This window comes from Ranitomeya imitator, chromosome 8 (assembly GCF_032444005.1).
Source record: "Ranitomeya imitator isolate aRanImi1 chromosome 8, aRanImi1.pri, whole genome shotgun sequence".
NCBI lineage: Eukaryota > Metazoa > Chordata > Amphibia > Anura > Dendrobatidae > Ranitomeya > Ranitomeya imitator.
In genome coordinates this window covers 153,728,661-153,749,078 of record NC_091289.1, presented here as the reverse complement: position 1 = coordinate 153,749,078, position 20,418 = coordinate 153,728,661, and the positions used below count along the sequence as shown (strand labels likewise).

General features: G+C 47.5%; 2 protein-coding genes across 3 annotated transcripts in view; one reads left to right on the top strand and one right to left on the bottom strand.

Moving 5' to 3' along the window:
• Nucleotides 1-7,616, bottom strand: part of CCDC18 (coiled-coil domain containing 18) — an 82,131-nt gene extending 74,515 nt beyond the window's left edge. The window contains exon 1 of one of the 2 annotated variants that reach the window (XM_069737590.1): nt 7,519-7,616. In XM_069737590.1, coding sequence (XP_069593691.1) covers nt 7,519-7,541 — 23 coding nt within the window. In that variant the 5' untranslated portion in view covers nt 7,542-7,616. The remainder of the gene's footprint in view (nt 1-7,518) is intronic. The other variant, XM_069737591.1, reaches the window with a different exon arrangement.
• A 425-nt stretch (nt 7,617-8,041) lies between these two features.
• On the top strand, nt 8,042-19,454 carry TMED5 (transmembrane p24 trafficking protein 5). The gene is made up of 4 exons (XM_069737579.1): nt 8,042-8,411; nt 13,358-13,455; nt 13,540-13,723; nt 19,171-19,454. The coding sequence occupies exons 1-4, from the start codon at nt 8,235-8,237 to the stop codon at nt 19,387-19,389; spliced, it is 678 nt and encodes a 225-aa protein (XP_069593680.1). The 5' UTR covers nt 8,042-8,234; the 3' UTR covers nt 19,390-19,454.
• The last annotated feature ends 964 nt before the right edge of the window (nt 19,455-20,418 follow it).

Here is a 20,418-nt window from a genome sequence, read left to right as displayed (position 1 = left end):
TAACTGTCACTGGGATTGGGGGCATCACCTGTCCCTTACCGATGGCCCGGGTTTTTATTGATTGGGGTGCCGGGAGCGGGGTGAAAGAAGTGGGGCTGTCTGATAATTTGCCCACTGATGTTTTGTTGGGGACTGATTTGGGGAGGTTGGTTGCATACTACGTCCCTGACACCCCTCCCCAATCTACTAATAAGGGTAACGTTAACCCTGATGATGATGATGATGGGAAATCGCATGTGTTACCTGACCATGCTTTATCTTGTAATGATGCATCTAACAACCATTTTTTTCCTAGGATTGATGGTGAAAATGTTGTACCTGTGCCAACTGAACCTGATAATGATTTTTCTGTGAAGGTTAATGTGTCCATAGGTACAGGCGTGCCCAGCCACGTCGCTCTGCGGAGTGAGACGGCTGAGGAACCCCTAACAGGGGCAAGTGTCGGTGCTACAGGAAATGGGGAGATGCATGGGAACCGTGAGGAAGGTGATGCCATGAAAGTGACCAGTGCCACCGAGGAAGGTAACTGGCCCATAAGTAGCACTGCCCCTGGAGTGTTGGGGGTGGATGGGGAGGTAGAGCCCATAGCAGCGCCGGCTGATGGGTCTGTAGAAACCCCCGGGGAGACAGCCTACGTAGCTGCTGTCACCCGCAGTCAGAGTGCCCGGAACGCAGATAACTGTCTGCCTTCCGGACCCTCCTCAATCATCACTGTGACTGAACCAGAGGTGGACCCAGAGCAGGTCCAAGAGGGTTCCCGTGGGGAAGGGACCCTGACATCGCTTCTGGCTTCCCCTAGCCAGGAGTTTCAGGCCGCTCTGCACACAGATGCGAGCCTAGAGAGTTTGAGACAACTCGCCGGGACGCGCTTCTCCGAGACTGATAAGGAGAAGGTGTTCTGGGAACAAGGAAGGTTGTACCGGGAGACAGTACCCGGAGAATCACAAAAGGAGTGGTTGAGGGAAAGACAGCTGGTCGTCCCGCAGCAATTCCGGGGTAAGTTGTTGCGGATTGCCCATGAGATCCCGCTAGCTGGACACTTGGGGATCAGCAAAACTAAGGGCCGGCTGTCTCAACACTTCTATTGGCCTAAGATGGGGACAGATGTGTCAAACTACTGCCGCTCCTGTGCCACCTGTCAAAGGGTGGGGAAAGCGGGGCCTGCTATTAAGGCTCCCCTGATCCCTTTGCCAGTGATAGAGGAGCCTTTCCAGAGGATCGCGGTGGACATTGTTGGCCCGCTGGCCGTCCCCAGCAGCTCTGGAAAGCGATACATCCTTACTGTGGTAGACTATGCTACCCGGTACCCAGAGGCAGTAGCTCTGTCGTCAACAAGAGCAGATAAGGTGGCGGATGCCCTGTTGGCTATCTTTTCACGTGTAGGATTTCCCAGGGAAATGCTTACTGATCAAGGGACCCAATTTATGTCTCGCCTAATGGAGGCTCTCTGTAAGAGAATGCAGGTGAAGCACCTGGTATCGAGTGCGTATCACCCACAGACCAATGGCTTGTGTGAACGCTTCAATGGTACCCTCAAACAGATGCTACGCATGCTGGTTGAGACTCAAGGGCGCGACTGGGAGCGGTACCTCCCACACCAGATGTTCGCTTACCGAGAGGTTCCGCAGGCTTCGACGGGGTTCTCCCCCTTCGAGCTCCTGTACGGCAGGCGAGTCCGGGGACCCCTTGGGTTGATAAGAGAATCCTGGGAAGAGGAGCCGAACCCTTCTGAAGTGTCCATAGTGGAGTATGTCATGTGCTTCCGTGACAAGATGCAGACCTTGACGCAGTTGGTGCATGACAACATGACGCAGGCTCAGGCTGATCAGAAGCACTGATACGACCAGAACGCCCGGGAGCGGACCTACCACGTGGGTCAAAAGGTGTGGGTGCTGGTCCCCGTACCAACGGATAAGCTTCAGGCAGCCTGGGAGGGCCCGTACTGTTGTTAATTCTGTGGCAGAGCTCCCTCCTGTGGTCACAAGTGGTACTTCGGCTGATTCTCTCTGTGAGCTTCCGTTGGTGGAGGAGAGTGGTACTGCGGCTTCTGAGTTTCCTTCCTCAGGTAATGGGGTGAAGTCGTTAGGTGCTGCTCTATTTAACTCCACCTAGTGCTTTGATCCTGGCCTCTAGTCAATGTTCTAGTATTGGACCTGTTTCCTCCTGGATCGTTCCTGTGGCCTGCTGCTCTGCATAGCTAAGTTCTGCTTTTGCTATTTGTTTGTTGTTTTTTTTCTGTCCAGCTTGCTATTTGTTTTTTCTTGCTTGCTGGAAGCTCTGGGACGCAGAGGGTGTACCTCCGTGCCGTTAGTTCGGTACGGAGGGTCTTTTTGCCCCCTTTGCGTGGTTGTTTGTAGGGTTTTGTGTTGACCGCAAAGTTACCTTTCCTATCCTCGCTCTGTTCAGAAAGTCGGGCCTCACTTTGCTAAATCTATTTCATCTCTACGTTTGTCTTTTCATCTTAACTCACAGTCATTATATGTGGGGGCTGCCTTTTCCTTTGGGGTATTTCTCTGAGGCAAGGTAGGCTTATTTTCTATCTTCAGGCTAGCTAGTTTCTCAGGCTGTGCCGAGTTGCATAGGGAGCGTTAGGCGCAATCCACGGCTGCCTCTAGGGTGGTTGGAGAGGATTAGGGATTGCGGTCAGCAGAGTTCCCACGTCTCAGAGCTTGTTCTATGTTTTTGGGTTATTGTCAGGTCACTGTATGTGCTCTGACTTCTATGTCCATTGCGGTACTGAATTACCAGATCATAACACCGTACGTCGTCCACCAACAGCTCAACCCGGTCACTTACGTGGTCACGCTTGACCACGCTCGGGGTAGGCGAAAGGCCTTTCACGTCAACATGATGAAGGCTCATCACGAACGTGAACCTTTCGTCCTACCGGTCTGCAGCTTGCCCGAAGACGGTGAGGAAGACACCCTCCTGGACATGCTGGCCCAAGCCAAGGCCAATGGGTCCATCGAGGACGTGGAGGTAAGCGCCTCGTTAACTGAACCCCAGCGGTTGCAGTTGCAAACCACACTGGAACCCTTCCGGGTCGTGTTCTCCAACCGACCAGGGAGGACTGAGTTAGCAGTCCATGAGGTGGACACCGGGAATAACGCCCCACTATGGCGAACACCCTATCGAATCTCTGACCAGGTGCAGCAGATTATGCGCCAAGAGATCGATGAGATGTTACAGCTGGGGGTGATTCGACGGTCAAAGAGTGCGTGGGCATCACCTGTAGTTCTCGTGCCAAAGAAGGACCGGACCACCCGGTTCTGCGTGGACTACAGGGGGCTCAACGCCATTACAGCCTCTGACGCGCACCCCATGCCGCGCATCGAGGAGCTGCTTGAGAAGTTAGCTGGCGCAAATTACCTAACAATAATGGATCTGAGTTGAGGATACTGGCAGATTCCCCTGAGCCCTGAGGCACAGGAGAAGTCCGCCTTTATCACACCCTTTGGACTGTACGAGTCCACGGTCATGCCCTTCGGCATGAAGAATGCCCCTGCCACTTTCCAGCGGATGGTCAACCTCCTGCTTCAGGGACTGGAGAAGTACGCCGTGGCGTACTTGGATGACATTGCCATCTTCAGTTCCTCCTGGGAGGAACACCTGCAGCATCTCGAGGAGGTGCTCAGGCGAATTCACCAAGCAGGACTGACTATCAAGCCCGGAAAGTGCCAGATGGGCATGAGGGAGGTTCACTACCTGGGGCACCGGGTAGGCAGGAACACCCTGAAGCCAGAGCCGGAGAAAGTGGGCGCGATCGTGAACTGGCCCACTCCCGTGACCAAGAAACAGGTGATGTCCTTCCTGGGCACTGCAGGGTACTATAGGCGCTTCGTACAGCACTATAGTGCCCTGGCAAATCCTTTGACGGACCTCACCAGGAAGAAGCTACCCCACATTGTCAACTGGACAGATGGCTGTGAGGGGGCCTTCCAGGCGTTGAAAACCGCGCTGTGCAACGCCCCTGTGTTGAAAGCAGTCGACCGTTCTTGGTGCAGACCGACGCCAGCGAGTTTGGCCTTGGTGCTGTGCTCAGCCAGGTTGACTCGGAGGACCAAGAGCACCCCGTGTTATACCTGAGCCGGAAACTTTTGCCAAGGGAAGTGGCCTACTCCACTATCGAGAAGGAGTGCCTGGCCATAGTCTGGGCCCTGCAGCGCTTGCAGCCCTACTGGTACGGTCGCCCCTTCACTGTGGTGACCGACCACAACCCTCTGCGCTGGCTAAACGCCATGTGTGGAACCAACGGCAGGTTGCTACGCTGGAGCCTTGCCCTTCAGCAGTTTGACTTTACCATTGAGCACAAAACGGGCAAAGAGCATGGGAATGTAGATGGACTCTCCCGCCAGGGTGAACCTACTGAGGTGCCCATGGAGGCATACCGTGGGGTACTGCCTCCCTAGCGCACACCAAAAGGGGGAGGTGTCACGATATGGTATGAAATATCATATAAGTAGTTTCTCTTGCAGCAGGCTGGGGGCTAAAAAGCCCCCCCCCCTTCCCTTTCACTCAGCCAAGAGCTGCTTTGCCAATGTACTGGGGGGGGGAGTTTTATGGCCGAAAGGTATTTACGACCAGGTTAGAATCTTCCTCCAGCTGGAACTGGAAAAATGGCTCCAAAATTCATGAAAGATTCTTTGTTTGGTTTTTGTACGATATTATGCACAATGTTTACGTTAAGAACACGAAAATATATATTCGTATTCCGACTCGGTGTATCTACTCATCCCTTGAAACTCGGGCTTCTAACTCCATCTGGTAAAGAAGTAGGGATTTCTCTGTAAATATGTATCCCAGATAGGACATATTTGATCTCATTAGAATGCTCACGTTAATCCGAGATGAATGATGGGTTTGTTATGACTCTGACATGTTTTGTAGTGAAGTTATAGAAATCAGAGAAAATAGTTTAAAGTTTACTCAGAATGTAGAGAGAGGAGGGTCTGGATAAACCAGCCTTTCTGTGGTGTCACAGCCTTAAGGTTTTAAGTGTCTGGCAGGCTCTGAGGAGTCACTTTTTCTTGACTTCTTGTCTTCTCCTGAAGCCAGCAGCACGTCCAATGAGCTGGGACGTATGGAAAAAACTCCACTAGCCTGGTTGCCTGCCATGCTTTGAACATGTGAGTGTTACATTTTCTCATTTAATCCCTGTTTATTTCATAATTACCCTTGTACATATTTGCAATTGTCTCATTTGTAACATCTTTATAAAATATTTTTGATAAAGCACTGCCTAATTTTAATGGGATATAATGTTTAATATTAGTTTGTTCTCCTGTTCTAAACCGTACCCTAAGTCTTCTGAAGGGAAATACGCTAATGTGTTGGGTTAGCTTCGGACCCGTTTAATCGAAGCTGGTGGCAGTGATACCGTGCAGGCTTTTGGGGTGATGTTGTAGCGACTGCGGCGTTGATAATTATTGTTCCTGCCTGAGTGGGAGTAGTTTATCGCGTCGCTGCAGCGTGCCCAATAGCCAGTACATAGCAGGCAGCCTTTCTGGCGACTAATTACCCAGGGTGCAGTACCTAATCTGACCTGAGAGTAAGGGGGCGCCAGAGAGCTGCAAGTGTTAAGTGGAACTGTAAGCGGGATATACATAAATCCCTGCAGTTTGTGGTATATTGAAAGCAGTGGGATACCTAGAATAAGCCCCTGCTGTAAACTAAGAGGTCAATAGCCTTGTGTGTGTTTTCTCATCACATTGTTAGCAGTGGAGGGATAACTAAGATAAGCCCCCCTGCACATGTGATAGCCGTCTGTTGGCCTAAAGTCACCCCAACCCGTGACGTAGGGGTGACGGTCACGGTGTGAATCGTGACGAATTGGTGGCAGCGGTCAGGGGATTCCTGACAAATTGGTGGCAAAACACAGCGCCACAGGACGCCCCAAAACACAGCGCCACAGGACGCCCCGCCACAGGACGGCCCGACACTGCCCCGCCACAGGACGCCCCGACACAGCGCCACAGGACGCCCCAGTGCCACCCCGACACAGGCTGCCCCGACAGCGCCCTCCAACACAGGCTGCCCGGACACCGCTCCACAGCCCAGTCCTCAGGACTTACTGACATTGGGTACAACATGCTCAATCTGCACTGAGTGGTGGCCCAATTCAAAGCTTTACTATGGGTTGTACAGCACTAAACTCTGTGGCATAGTACCAGTACTAGTACCCTACAGTGCAGTACAGCACAAAGCTCGGCGGCACAGTACCAGTAAGCTGCAGTACAGCACTAAGCTCGGCAGCACAGTACCAGTAAGCTGCAGTACAGCACTAAGCTCGGCAGCACAGTACCAGTAAGCTGCAGTACAGCACTAAGCTCGGCGGCACAGTACCAGTAAGCTGCAGTACAGCACTAAGCTCGGCAGCACAGTACCAGTAAGCTGCAGTACAGCACTAAGCTCGGCAGCACAGTATCAGTAAGCTGCAGTACAGCACTAGGCTCGGCAGCACAGTACCAGTAATCTGAAGTACAGCACTAAGCTCAGCAGCACAGTTACCAGTAAGCTGCAGTACAGCACTAACCTCGGCAGCACAGTACCAGTAAGCTGCAGCACAGCACTAAGCTCGGCGGCACAGTACCAGTAAGCTGCAGCACAGCACTAAGCTCGGCGGCACAGTACCAGTAAGCTGCAGCACAGCACTAAGCTCGGCAGCACAGTACCAGTAAGCTGCAACACAGCACTAAGCTCGGCAGCACAGTACCAGTAAGCTGCAGTACAGCACTAAGCTCGGCGGCACAGTACCAGTAAGCTGCAGTGCAGCACTAAGCTCGGCAGCACAGTACCAGTAAGCTGCAGTACAGCACTAAGCTCGGCAGCACAGTACCAGTAAGCTGCAGTACAGCACTAAGCTCGGCAGCACAGTACCAGTAAGCTGCAGTACAGCACTAAGCTCGGCGGCACAGTACCAGTAAGCTGCAGCACAGCACTAAGCTCGGCGGCACAGTACCAGTAAGCTGCAGCACAGCACTAAGCTCGGCAGCACAGTACCAGTAAGCTGCAACACAGCACTAAGCTCGGCAGCACAGTACCAGTAAGCTGCAGTACAGCACTAAGCTCGGCGGCACAGTACCAGTAAGCTGCAGTGCAGCACTAAGCTCGGCAGCACAGTACCAGTAAGCTGCAGTACAGCACTAAGCTCGGCAGCACAGTACCAGTAAGCTGCAGTACAGCACTAAGCTCGGCAGCACAGTACCAGTAAGCTGCAGTACAGCACTAAGCTCGGCGGCACAGTACCAGTAAGCTGCAGTACAGCACTAAGCTCGGCAGCACAGTACCAGTAAGCTGCAGCACAGCACTAAGCTCGGCAGCACAGTACCAGTAAGCTGCAGCACAGCATTGCACTCTGCAGAACAGCACGAAGTTGTGCTGCAGAACAACAAGAAACTTCAGGCCCCGGATCTGGGGAACCTTTTATCATAATATAATGGTACTTTACCAGGACCCCTCTGGACAACTACAACTCCCAGCAGTCTCCCCAGTCACAGACACCACACAGGCTGCGCTCACCACAAGCGGCCGCCGTCCTCCATCCCCCTCCGCTCCGCACCATGTTCCCGGCTCCCACAACACGCTCACGCTCCTCCCTGACGCACAGCTGACATTCTGCACACTGATTGGGTAGAACCGCCAGGGTCACGTTCCCGCCTTTCTTAAGAGCAACCAATAGCGATTTTGACCGTTGAAAAGGAAGTCTGGGTGACGCCGCGGAATCTCCTTGGAGACTATTCAATATTTCATAACTTTATTCAGTGTAGCGGCAGTTACAGCACAGATCTACTCGTGTTCGGTTGAGGCGCTGTACTACTCTGCGGTGACTGTAGTGCGTGCTGTTCCCAGTGCACAGAGCAGCAGGCGCGTGTAGTATAACCAAATAATGTTATAGTCAAGGATGGCGTCACTCTGATGCATCATGGGATTTGTAGTTCTTAAAACCTCAAAACCCGGTATTATGTGCCCCCCGAGAACTACAATACCCAGGACACCATATTCCCTGTAAACCCTCGGCGCTGCTATAGCCCTTGCGGCCGGTAGGAGGAGAGCATGGACTGGTGGGACCGGCCGGACCGTACAGCTGGGAGTGCAGACGTTACTGTCCCGGGGCGACGCTGCTGATTGGCTGCTCCGTTCTCTTCCGGGCACGGCCCACACCGGGGAGAGGAGGTCCCGCACGTGCCCCCGCGCCCTCCATGTAGCGCTGCTGGCGGGGAGCGGGCACCGCGGCCATGGGCAGGAGGGCAGCGCTGATCTGTCTGCTGGCCGCACTGTGCTGGGGGCCGCGGGGCTGCGGGGGCTTCTCCCAGGCTGTGGACAATGACTTCACCTTCACCCTCCCGGCCGGCCGCAGGGAGTGCTTCTACCAGACCATGCGGAAGGAGGGCACCCTGGAGATCGAGTACCAGGTACATATGGCGGGGGGCGGCTCCTGGGTAATGTCTCATCTCACACCACGAGCTGCTGGGGAGATTATTATGTAAGATAAGTTACTTTTCATTGTGGCTTCTTTTCTATCTTGATTCTTTATTTTTGCGTCTTGTTGGTGCATCTTGTTATAAATCCGCTTTGGTTTTGATGCTTCCTGCCTTTGACACACTGACCTGCGCATTACTCCTGCAAATCTATGGGGAAACTGCACAGAAAACTCCGCACCCGCGAGGGAAATACGGATTGTGAACGCCCCGGTTTACGCTGAGTAAATACAATGCACAGGGGGCATCAGATCTAATCCCACCCATTATGCTGGAAGCGTCAGATGCTGCGGTTTAGAAGCAGTGAAGAAATGCAGCATAAAAAAAGCTCCAAAACATCGTGTGCACACGGCCTTAGACTGGCATTCATGGAAAAAGTTGATTTTCATTTTCATAACAGATGATTTGATACATAAATGAACCGTGTAAATGTATCAGTGACGCTTCTGATGAGCCTGGATGGTTTCCAACCCAATCTGCTACATTCTCAGGTTTCCATCATTTTGTCACTATGCTGAAAAGTGTAATAAAAAATAAGATGAACCCATCCTGTACTGCACGCCGGGCTCCTGGGGGCGTATACAGCACTTCTCCTTTATTATGGATACAGACATGGAACACAATGTCGAGATGTCACCCCCTATAAATGTCAAGATGTTGCCCCCCCCACCCCTGTAAATGTTACCCCCCCCCCCCACCCCTGTAAATGTTGCCCCCCCCCCACCCCTGTAAATGTTGCCCCCCCCACCCCTGTAAATGTTGCCCCCCCCCCCCACCCCTGTAAATGTTGCCCCCCCCCCCACCCCTGTAAATGTTGCCCCCCCCCCCCACCCCTGTAAATGTTGCCCCCCCCACCCCTGTAAATGTTGCCCCCACACCTGTAAATGTTGCCCCCCCCCCACCCCTGTAAATGTTGCCCCCCCACCCCTGTAAATGTTGCCCCCCCCCACCCCTGTAAATGTTGCCCCCCCACCCCTGTAAATGTTGCCCCCCCACCCCTGTAAATGTTGCCCCCCCCCACCCCTGTAAATGTTGCCCCCCCACCCCTGTAAATGTTGCCCACCCCCACCCCTGTAAATGTTGCCCACCCCCACCCCTGTAAATGTTGCCCACCCCCACCCCTGTAAATGTTGCCCACCCCCACCCCTGTAAATGTTGCCCCCCCACCCCTGTAAATGTTGGCTCCCCCCCACCCCTGTAAATGTTGCCCCCCCACCCCTGTAAATGTTGCCCACCCCCACCCCTGTAAATGTTGGCTCCCCCCCACCCCTGTAAATGTTGCCCACCCCCACCCCTGTAAATGTTGCCCCCCCACCCCTGTAAATGTTGCCCACCCCCACCCCTGTAAATGTTGCCCACCCCCACCCCTGTAAATGTTGCCCCCCCCACCCCTGTAAATGTTGCCCACCCCCACCCCTGTAAATGTTGGCTCCCCCCCACCCCTGTAAATGTTGCCCACCCCCACCCCTGTAAATGTTGCCCCCCCCACCCCTGTAAATGTTGCCCACCCCCACCCCTGTAAATGTTGCCCACCCCCACCCCTGTAAATGTTGCCCCCCCCACCCCTGTAAATGTTGCCCCCCCCACCCCTGTAAATGTTGGCTCCCCCCACCCCTGTAAATGTCGCTCCCCCTGTAAATGTCGCGCTTCGCTCCCCCTGTAACTGTAGAACTCTGTTTCTCAGACTTTCAAGCTTCATGGAAACAAATGGCAAAATGAAACCAGACTGTAACTTTCCGACCAATGAAAAGCTGCAACATCAGGGTTCTTGTATCCGGCCCGGCTCGTTGCTTTAGGTTTTCTCTCCTGTTCCTGTGTTGCTCCACTGTCCTCAGGGCAGACTGTACAGGACACAGGGCGATGACTGCACAGATAGTTGAAGGATAAATATTTACATTTTTGATATCTTATTATCTGTGTTCAGTATTATTGATGTGTGGGAATCCCGGACATGAGACCACCAACCAGTCCTTCACCTGATAAGTTAGAGGGGGGTTTAGATCCCCATTTAGCACGAGCAGAGTGAACGATGAAGGACTGGGCCCATGTTCCCTGCATTTACAAATCTTCTACTACCCCTGTAACGCCTGTCATGAAATGTCCGGTGAATTTCCAAGGTTTTGGTAATCGGTTCCCAACCATTTCTAAGTTCTCTGCTCGGTGTCAGTGAAGGAGAATAATCTCCACATCCAGATTTTAAACCCAGAACAAATCTAATTTTTCTCCAAGGTACTAATTAGCTTCAATAGTATGCCGTCTAGGGCTGCGTTCACACCACGTTTTAGGCTATTTTTGATAGCCAAAACTAAACGCGGATTAAAAAGGTTTGTCGCGATGTTCCTTTACTGAATATCTACCCCATGCTTTGGCTTCTGAAAATGTTTTAAAAAGCTGCATTGGCTGGAAACTTGTGAAAGCTCATGTTCCTAAAGTGCCCACGATTAGGAATTGCTGCGGTTTTGACGCCGTGTATTTATGCAGCGTCAAAACCGTAGCATCCAGATGTTACAGCATAGTGGATAGGATTTCTAAAACTCCCATGTCCACTATGCAGTCAGACACCTGCGGAGACGGACATGCAGTGTGTCTCTCCAGACTGCGGCACGTCAATTTCTCTTGTGGAGACGTTATTAGTTTCTGCAACAGAAATTCAACCATTGAATGTGGTAAACCCACATGGTTCAATGAACACGTGAGGATTTACCTGCATTCAATAAAGCGCAGCGAAAATATGCTGCATCCAAAGTGCTGCTACCTCCGGATCCTGAGACCGTAGCCTTAGGCATAATCCATGAAATTAGTTGGTGTAAGCTAAAACAAGCAGAGCAACCTACAGAGAGAAAAAGTCATTGAGTTGCTCCTCATCCATGTCCTGTGTATGTGCGCACAACGTCTTTTTCCAGAAAGTTTTCAAGCAGAAGACACTTGAGAAAAAAACAAAAAAAGGTACTCTAGCGTGTTCTCCATATATACAAATCCTTATACTTACTTAACCCAGACTCCTCATCCTCCGCAGCCTCTCGTCTTCTATCCAGTGTCTCTGGCAGGCCACAGACTAAAGCTTGCAGGAGTAAGGGTATGTACACACATTGCGGATTTCCTGCAGATCTGCAGCTTTTTTTTTCCACGCAGAAACGCTGCAGATCCGCAAGTGATTTACAGTACAATGTAAATCAATGGCAAAAAAAAAATGCTGTGCTAATGGTGTGGAAAAATGAAGACACAAAAGCGCACAGAGAGGTCAAAAAATACTCTATTGTAAAAAAGTCACAGTAAATAAGCAAGTGCTAGTCAAAAAATGAAAAAATACAGGGTATTTAGTCAATACGTTTTTTTGCAAAAAAAAAAGTATGTTAAGCTGCTCCACCAATCGCCAAGATATACCTATAATAGAGCAGTCCTGTCTAATGTATATAATCCCTATCTGATGTATTTAAAAACCTGATCATCTGTATAGTACCTGTATAAGCAGGGTTCAGAGAGAAAAAATATACATGTGGACATGCAGGATGGAACAGCTACAATGCAAATGACCCACAGAGGAGTGGTGGACTCCCCAGTGTGGTAGAAACAAGAGAACAATTATAAAACCAAAAACACATGGGCCACCTGCATAGCGAACAAGTCTGTAGGAACCTGTTCACACCACCAAAGAACTTAAAGACACAAAAGCGCACAGAGAGGTCAAAAAATACTCTGTTGTAAAAAAGTCACAGTAAATAAGCAAGTGCTAGTCAAAAAATGAAAAAAATTTTGGTGCGGAAAAATGTGCACAGAAAACGCAGCAGATTCAAAAAAGGACCATGTCAATTCTTTGTGCAGATCTGCTGTGTTTCTGCACCCACTCCATAATAGAAATCTGCAGGGGTAAAAAAAAGGAGGAAATTCGCACCAAAATCTGCAACGTGTGCACATTCCAATAAAAGGTGCAGATTCTGACCTGTTTTCTGCCAAGAAATGCAGAATCTGCACAGAAAATTCCAGTCAAATCTACGTGTGCACATAGCCTTAGTGATAGAGCCAGTGGCTCTGTGCTCCGTTACAACTCCTAATTGCATCGGCGTCCTCAGGACACGGGCACCCATATTGCTAAGGCCAACGGCTGGACCAGCCCATCTGGCATTTCCCAGAATATCCAGATGGCCAGTCCAGCCCTATATGGATGTGCAGAGTATCCAACCTGTGTACATGTACCCTTACTAACTGCATACAAAATATATATTTCTCCACTCCACAAAATCCACAGCATGACTGACGATGTGGACAATCCCCTAAACTCACACTTGCATACTGCAGAAACTGCCTTTTTTTTTTCTTTTTATAGGGCATAAGGAACTTTTGTTCCAAACTTGTTCCACAACAAATCTGCACCTTGTGAACATGCCCTTGTGGTACTTGTACCAAAAACATTAAATTCTTTAGTATATGATCACGGTATCTGATGGAGGGAGCCCAGAATGGGTTGATGGCAGAGGCCTGCTGGCAGCGAGTGCGTTCTGCAAAGATGGATGATGTGGGAGCAAAGTTCTCCAACAGCGAAGGGAGAAGGCGTCACTGGCTGATCACTCCACTCTTACTGAATATTGGGGTGTAATATGTGTTATCTGCTGGAATATGTAATGCCACTTGCCATGGTGTCTTCCTTTATTAACATTTTAGGCAGTATGGCTAATAAAGAACTTCCTGCTAGTAATGGAATGTCACCGATGTAACAAGTCAGGTCTTGTAGGAAGTCTTCAGCTGTTATAGCTGCACGGGGAGCAATGCCATATTAATGTCTATGGATTGTTATCGTGTCGGTGTCCCAATACTTGTATCCATACAGTGTAGATAAAATGTGTACATGGTCTTACTGCATCTTTTATGTTCTTTATGTAAAGGTCCTAGACGGGGCAAGTTTAGACATTGATTTCTACCTCTACTCTCCAAGTGGAGTCCAAATCCTATCTGAGGAGCGACAGTCGGATGGTGTCCACACGTAAGTTACGTAAGAAAAGAATAAAACCATGATGATTCTTATCTTTAGTATACAAAGTGACATGCTTTTCCTCTTTACCCACAGGTTGGAGACTATAGATGGAGATTACCAGTTCTGCTTTGACAACACCTTCAGCCGCATGTCAGAAAAGGTGATCTTCTTTGAACTCATATTGGATCATATGGGCGAAGAAGGCGAAGAGCAGGAAGACTGGAAGAATTATGTCATTGGCTCAGACCTCTTGGATATGAAGCTGGAGGATATACTGGTTGGTGCCATTTGCCTTATTATTGTGTTCAAAGCTGGGTTTACCTTTACGTCATGTTTCTTATTCCAGTTACTGTGATGGTTGTGTTCTATAAAGCAGACTCATCACACAGGTGTAGCAAAGCTTAACTTGACAAATATGTACCCTCATAATAACTTGTCTCAGAAGGTTCTGACTCGAGGATTAAGATATCTTCCTAGTACTGTGTTTTCTGCATCACGGCAAATTTGACATAATCTGTTCACAGTGGTGAAACTAGACCCTGCCACCATGTTGGTCAGATGTATGGGCCCTTGTAAATTCCATAAGGACATATGAGTTGCACCCCCTTCCCCCCATTACGTAGTAATGTCCCCCATCTTGGACCCTTTCTGGTATATATTTTCTTGGTATGTATGTCCCCTCTTCTGCTGCTGTTTTTTAATGCATAGAAAAAAAAATTCTACTCGCCTTCCCTCCGCTCCCCCCGCAGCACGGCGTCCTCTTCTGAAGTAGGCAGCGGACTTCAGTGTGCAAGTGTCAGGAGTACATGATGTCACTGTCATGCTCCCCCAGTCACGTGTCGAGCACGCAGATGTCAGCTGCTGGCATCTGATTGGCTGGCAGTGTGTATGGCCGTGCACAGACTCAGTGGCTCTCTGCACTGCAATACAGTTCAACTGAATGTGCGTCCAGGAACATACATCCAGTTGAAATTTGTGCTAGCATGCGCAAACCCTTCTCCCCGATGGGCACGGTCGTGACCACTATTGTTACGCCTGTTTATTCATAATATAAACCTTCAATTTCCTTATAATTTATGCATCTTATGTAGGAAATTAGTAAAGGCTACTTTACTAGACCTAGATTGCCATGGGCTTTTTTTGACAATCCAAGTATAGTTCAGTAGAACCACAGGAAATCTGGTCATTGGTACCTTATGGATGCTGAAATTGTCCTACAGTACATTAGTCCTCTGAATTTGGGTAAAATGTGCAGAATGACAATTTTTCTCCTATTACTATGTAATTATTTTCATGGCAGCATGAGGCCTTTTCAAAGCCCCCATCACTTGCACAGGTTGGGCTTCATTGGATATCATTTTACTGAATTATTCCAGTATATAGAATAGTGCAAATGATTAATCGCAAGTTCTGGGCCCTTTAGAGGGAATTAAAAATTAAAACGTTTAAAACAAACAAAAAAAAAACAACAACTTTAATCACTCATTTTCCCAATTGAAACGTAAAGCCCATTAAAAAAAATAAATATTTAAGGTGTTTCATAAAGCTTAAAAGTTAACCCTGGGTTAGGGGATAACTTCCCAAGAAGAGCCCTTGTCAAGGGCCCTGAAGAGCCGCGACTGAATTCACTCTTAATAGGAGCGCTGGAGATTGCTTGTAATCTGTCCCATTAGAATGAGTGGACAGGCAATGCACATGATCGACCTCCGCTCCATTCAGTCAGGGCTCTTCTGGGCCCGTTTTCTGGATTGGCGCGGGCCATGGCGATCAGACCTCCACCAGTCGGAAAGTTATTCCATATACTTTGGATAGGAGATAACCTCCCTTTAAATATCATTGCCTCTCTAAAAAAAAAAAAAAAAATCAGATCTATCAGAATATAAATTTATCCTATAAGGTAAATGCCATACAAAAAAGTAAAATAATGAAAACCAGATGTGTGGGTTTGTTTTTTTTTTTGCTGCTACACTGCCCTCAAAAATTAAATCTATCAAAACATCATATGTGCCTCAGTTTGATACTAAGAAAGACTACAGCTCGGCATACATACAGCCCTGCAAAAAAATTTTATCAGCAGAACTACTAAAGTATTATTATTATTATAAGTTGAGTCAAGGAAAATAGTGCTATTTTTTTTTTTTTTGCTACAAAAAAAAAATTAAACTAGAGAAATGTCATACTTCCTTTACTATACTGACTTGGAGAATCATGGTGCCAGGTGATTTTTGCAGCAAAATCAAACCCCAAAACACAATTGTGTTATTGCTTTTTCTATTCAGCATGCATTTTGCCTCACTTCATTTTGGGGAACAAAAAAAAAATTCCAAGCCCTCATGTAGCTGCCAATGGGGAAAAATGGAGGGGATAAAATAACGAAAGCGTAAAAATGAAAATCGGCAGCATCCTTACAGAGAGAATATTTGAGACGCTTGCAACTATGTAAGCAGATAGCTGCAGAGAATGAAAGAAAATACAGCTTACTATATTGGGGAAGACTGAAAAAGTAAAGTTGTAGATGTGTCCATGTTAAAGCTACGTTCCCACGATGAGTTTTTGGTGAGTATTAAAAAAAAATGCAAATTAACCTATTTTACTTAATGGGAGCAGAAAATCTGCAACATGGAAAAACTCCCCAAAAGCTCATTGTGGGAATGTAGCCTTAGGGAAGGTGGCCAGAGTCCAGAATGGAAAGCTCCAGTGCACACGAACAAGCGGACATATCTGTACATATTTGCCATCTGTAATGCTCCTAATCACGGATAATTACATTGCCTTCACTGCTGCTACATCCGGCACTAATGTCATGTTTAGTTTTTGTGATAATTGAAGCTGCTATTTAAACGTAGAAGGCAAATACAACTGGGCGTCACCGCCAATATGAAGAATTACAGACCGGCTTTTGTTGTAGAAGTTACACGTAAGGAAAGGGAACCTGTTATCTGCAGTGACCTTTGCATTGCTGGATATTGTGCAAGAGTTTTAGGCTTCAAATCTAATTTTTTTTTTACTTGCTGTATCCAAATATCTGAAAACTTCTGGGTACAGTTTGCTTTTAGTTTAATTCAGTGGCGTGATGGTGGCGTTCACCTTTTGTCACATTACCATGATCACAATGTGCAAACTCGTACTGCTCCCCCTAAAAAAGTAAGATGTGATAAACTTTTGCGAGTGGTCAGTGCAGTAGTAGTGACTCCCCCAACAATGTATCCGTGATAAGAAAATGTATGAACCTGTAACTCCATTCAACTGAATAACATTGTGTCACCCTACTGCCCCTAAAGCAAAAATGAAATTAAATTATTTTTCAATTAGGGCAATACTCAAAAGACAAACTTAGACTACGCCCCGACGGGGACAATGATGTCTGTACAGTGCCGCAGATTATGATGGCGCAATACAAGTATAAGAAGTGGCAGAACTTTGGAAGAACATTTGATGTAGTGGGGGAAAAAATGTGATACACATGAACCCATCATGGGACAAAGCAGAGGGTAGAATACAATGAAATGGATGGAGCTTCCATATTTGTGAGTGTTTGTGTCTTATCAAGAATTCTCGGTAATAAAACACAACTGATACATTTGAACGGTTGGGAAAGATTACAGAGAAGAATGATCTGCATGTAAACCAGTTTGTCCTGAGGTGGATCAGTCCTGTCCATGCAGCTAAGTGGTGCCGTTGTGGAGCAGTTGACAGTGTGCAGTTTTTGCAAAACCGTGCATGCTTAGCTTTTAGGCTGTGTGGACACGTTGCAGATTTTTTGTGTTTTTTTTTCCGCTATAAAAATGCAGAAAAAAAACGCATACATTATGCATCCTATCATTAAGTATGCATTCCACATCTTTTGTGCACATGATGCTTTTTTTTTCCGCGTGTTCATTAATTTTGCTGATTTCACACTATATTATTGCATTAGGAACCTCCGGAAAAATCTGCAAAAAAAAACCCGCACCAAAAACGCGAGAAAAACGTATGTGGATTTCTTGCAGAAAATGTCCGGTTTTGCTCAGGAAATTTCTGCAAGAAATCCTGAACGTGTGCACATAGCTTTAGGGTCCCTAGGCCTGGCCGCTATGTACACCTGAAGATCTGGCCTACCAGTTTGGTGAATGAGCATGAGGGCTCATCGGTAACACCTCGGTAAGGCTACTTTCACACTTGCGTCAATACGGGGCCGTCGGCACGACGCACGTTGTGAAAGAAATGCACAACAGGGGCAGCGAATGCAGTTTTTCAATGCATCCGCTGCCCCATTGTAAGGTCCGGGGAGGAGGGGGGTGGAGTTTCGGCCACGCATGCGTGGTTGAAAATGGCAGACTCGACGCACAAAAAAAGTTACATGTAACTTTTTTTGTGCCGAGGGTCCGTCAAAACACGACGCATCCGTCGCACGACGGATACGACGTGTGGCCATATGTCGCTAATGCTAGTCTATGGAGAAAAAACTCATCCTGCGGGCAACTTTGCAGGATGCGTTTTTTTCCCCCCAAAATGACGCATTGCGACATACGTCACACAACGCAAGTGTGAAAGTAGCCTAATGCTGAGTCCATGCAGTGCATCGGGACTGGGGGTCCTACCCTCGATACATGTATATTTATGGTATGAAAGTGAACTGCACACATCACAACTGCGCCATGTGGCCTTATACATGGAGAACCTGCCGGCACAAGGCTTACTTTAGTAAAGACATGACTTGTGAAGCTGTTATACTGATTACATAACTTTGAATAAAATCAGCTTTGTTCTTCTCTGATCACTGCTTGAAGTTTTCTATTAATTAGCTCTTGTCCCAGTCTGGGATTCCCCAATTCCTCTGCTGCCTCCGATCTTTGTATGACAGGTCTCTTCTGAGATTTCAAACAATGGAGGCCGGCCATTGACAGACCGGAGAGGCCGGGGTATCATAGACTGGGAGGAGAAGACCCAGAGCACAGTCCGGCCCCTGAGCACACAAGTATAAGTGTTTTGAAAATGTAAAATGATTAAATAAGAACCACAAAGCGGATTTATTAAAAAAAAAAAAGTGGCAATGTAATCTGTATTACAGCCATGTCCTAGCTTCATAATCCTGCAGTTTTGACATACATGTACGTCAAGTCATGTCCTTGACTTTGATGTGGGTTAGCAGGCCGAGCCTGCGTATTTCCTCGCACATGATGGCTGATTTAATCGATCTGACAGTGGCATTTAACACGTGACGAGCCAGCATGGGGGTGCTCCATTCCATGCTCCTATTGGAACACCCATAATCGTTAGGCGCCAATGGGTTGCCATGACAGCCAGGGGTCTGCTGATGACCACCCCCCTCATGCCTGTCATTATGGATGACACGGATCCTAAATACAGATGTCATTATGTCTGTGTGCCTGGTGTCCTATAGAAATCTCATCCGCATACAATTGTGATCCTAAGCAGCTCCCCCCTTGTAAATAGATGAAACAAGTGGTTCTAGACAGTCTGTATCCAGTTGCAAAATTTTATTACCAAAGCCAGATCTGTTTTGTCAGATAAACCAGTAACCATCCTAGCCAATATATACACTATTATATGGGAGCAATTGCTAATTCCATGACCTGAAATATCACCCCCTGTATCTGCCTGTGAAGCTGGCTGGGGATTAGTTGGTGTACAGAGCAGAAAATTCAACAATAGTTATGTGAATTGGCCATAATGTTGAGTCTAGTCATTTAAATATGAGATATTTTCATTTTTTCTTTTCAGGAAACTATCAACAGTGTCAAAGCCAGATTAGGAAAAAGCCTCCAGATCCAGACTCTGCTGAAAGCCTTTGAAGCAAGAGATCGTAATATCCAGGAGAGTAACTACGACAGAGTGAACTTCTGGTCCATGGTGAACTTAGTAGTGATGGTTGTGGTTTGCGTCAGCCAAGTCTATATGTTGAGGAGTCTTTTTGAGGACAAGCGGAAAAGCAGACCTTAACGCCACTACCACCTGAGAGAAACTGAGCCAAGATCATGGGGAAAATAAACTTGATTAAATGGGGACTTAATGGAGTTTCTATTTATGAGCTAAACTTTGATTGTAGTTTTGTAACATTTTTAGTTTAAAATTTGGTCCAGGCACAAAATTCCTTTGTTTTTATTGCCATAAAGTTTCATCAATGATTACTTATATGGAGAGAGTAGGTATAATGGGAATGGACCTATATATCAAAAAGTGTTGGAGAAAATACTATTAGGCTATGTTCACACATTGCTACTTTATTTTCTGAAACTAAAACCTGATCTCCTTGCAGTAAAGTGCAGGTTTTGCTGTGTGGTTCAGAATCCCAAAGTTCAGCTTTGCTTCCACCATATAAGCATGGACAGTACAAGTAATACAAGGTGTTAGGCCACCAATGCAAAAGAAGTATGTGAAACCATAAAATATTTTTGGGAAAAAAAATGGCAATTTGATCAAATTATTTAGTGGAAAAAGTTTTTTTATGTCTGAAAAATAGTGACTAGTCTGAACAAGAAAAAAAAGTTCATGAAAAAATACACAATTACAAATGTACAAAAACAATGGGAGATGGGAATTGGTCAGGCGTGCTTTACCTAAGCCACTGGCTGGGTACGGTTTACTTTCACACATTACACTAATTTAACCAAACTATACTAATACTATGGTTGGTGTCACACTTGGGAGGGCAATGCGAGAAACTCGCACATCAATTCCCGGCACTCCGACCGGAGCGTGTGGCTGCATGTATTTCTATGCAGCTGAACGCTCTGATCCCGAATGCCAGGTATTGATGCGAGCGGCTAGCGTGAATTTCTCACATTGCACTCGCAAGTGTGACAACAACCTATCTGCCATTCTCTGGTCAGGATGCCAACAACTATGGGCAGATTCCTCTCTAATCAGTCAAAATACACTGCTCAAAAAAATAAAGGGAACACTTAAACAACAGAATATAACTCCCAAGTAAATCAATCTTCTGTGAAATCAAACTGTCCACTTAGAAAG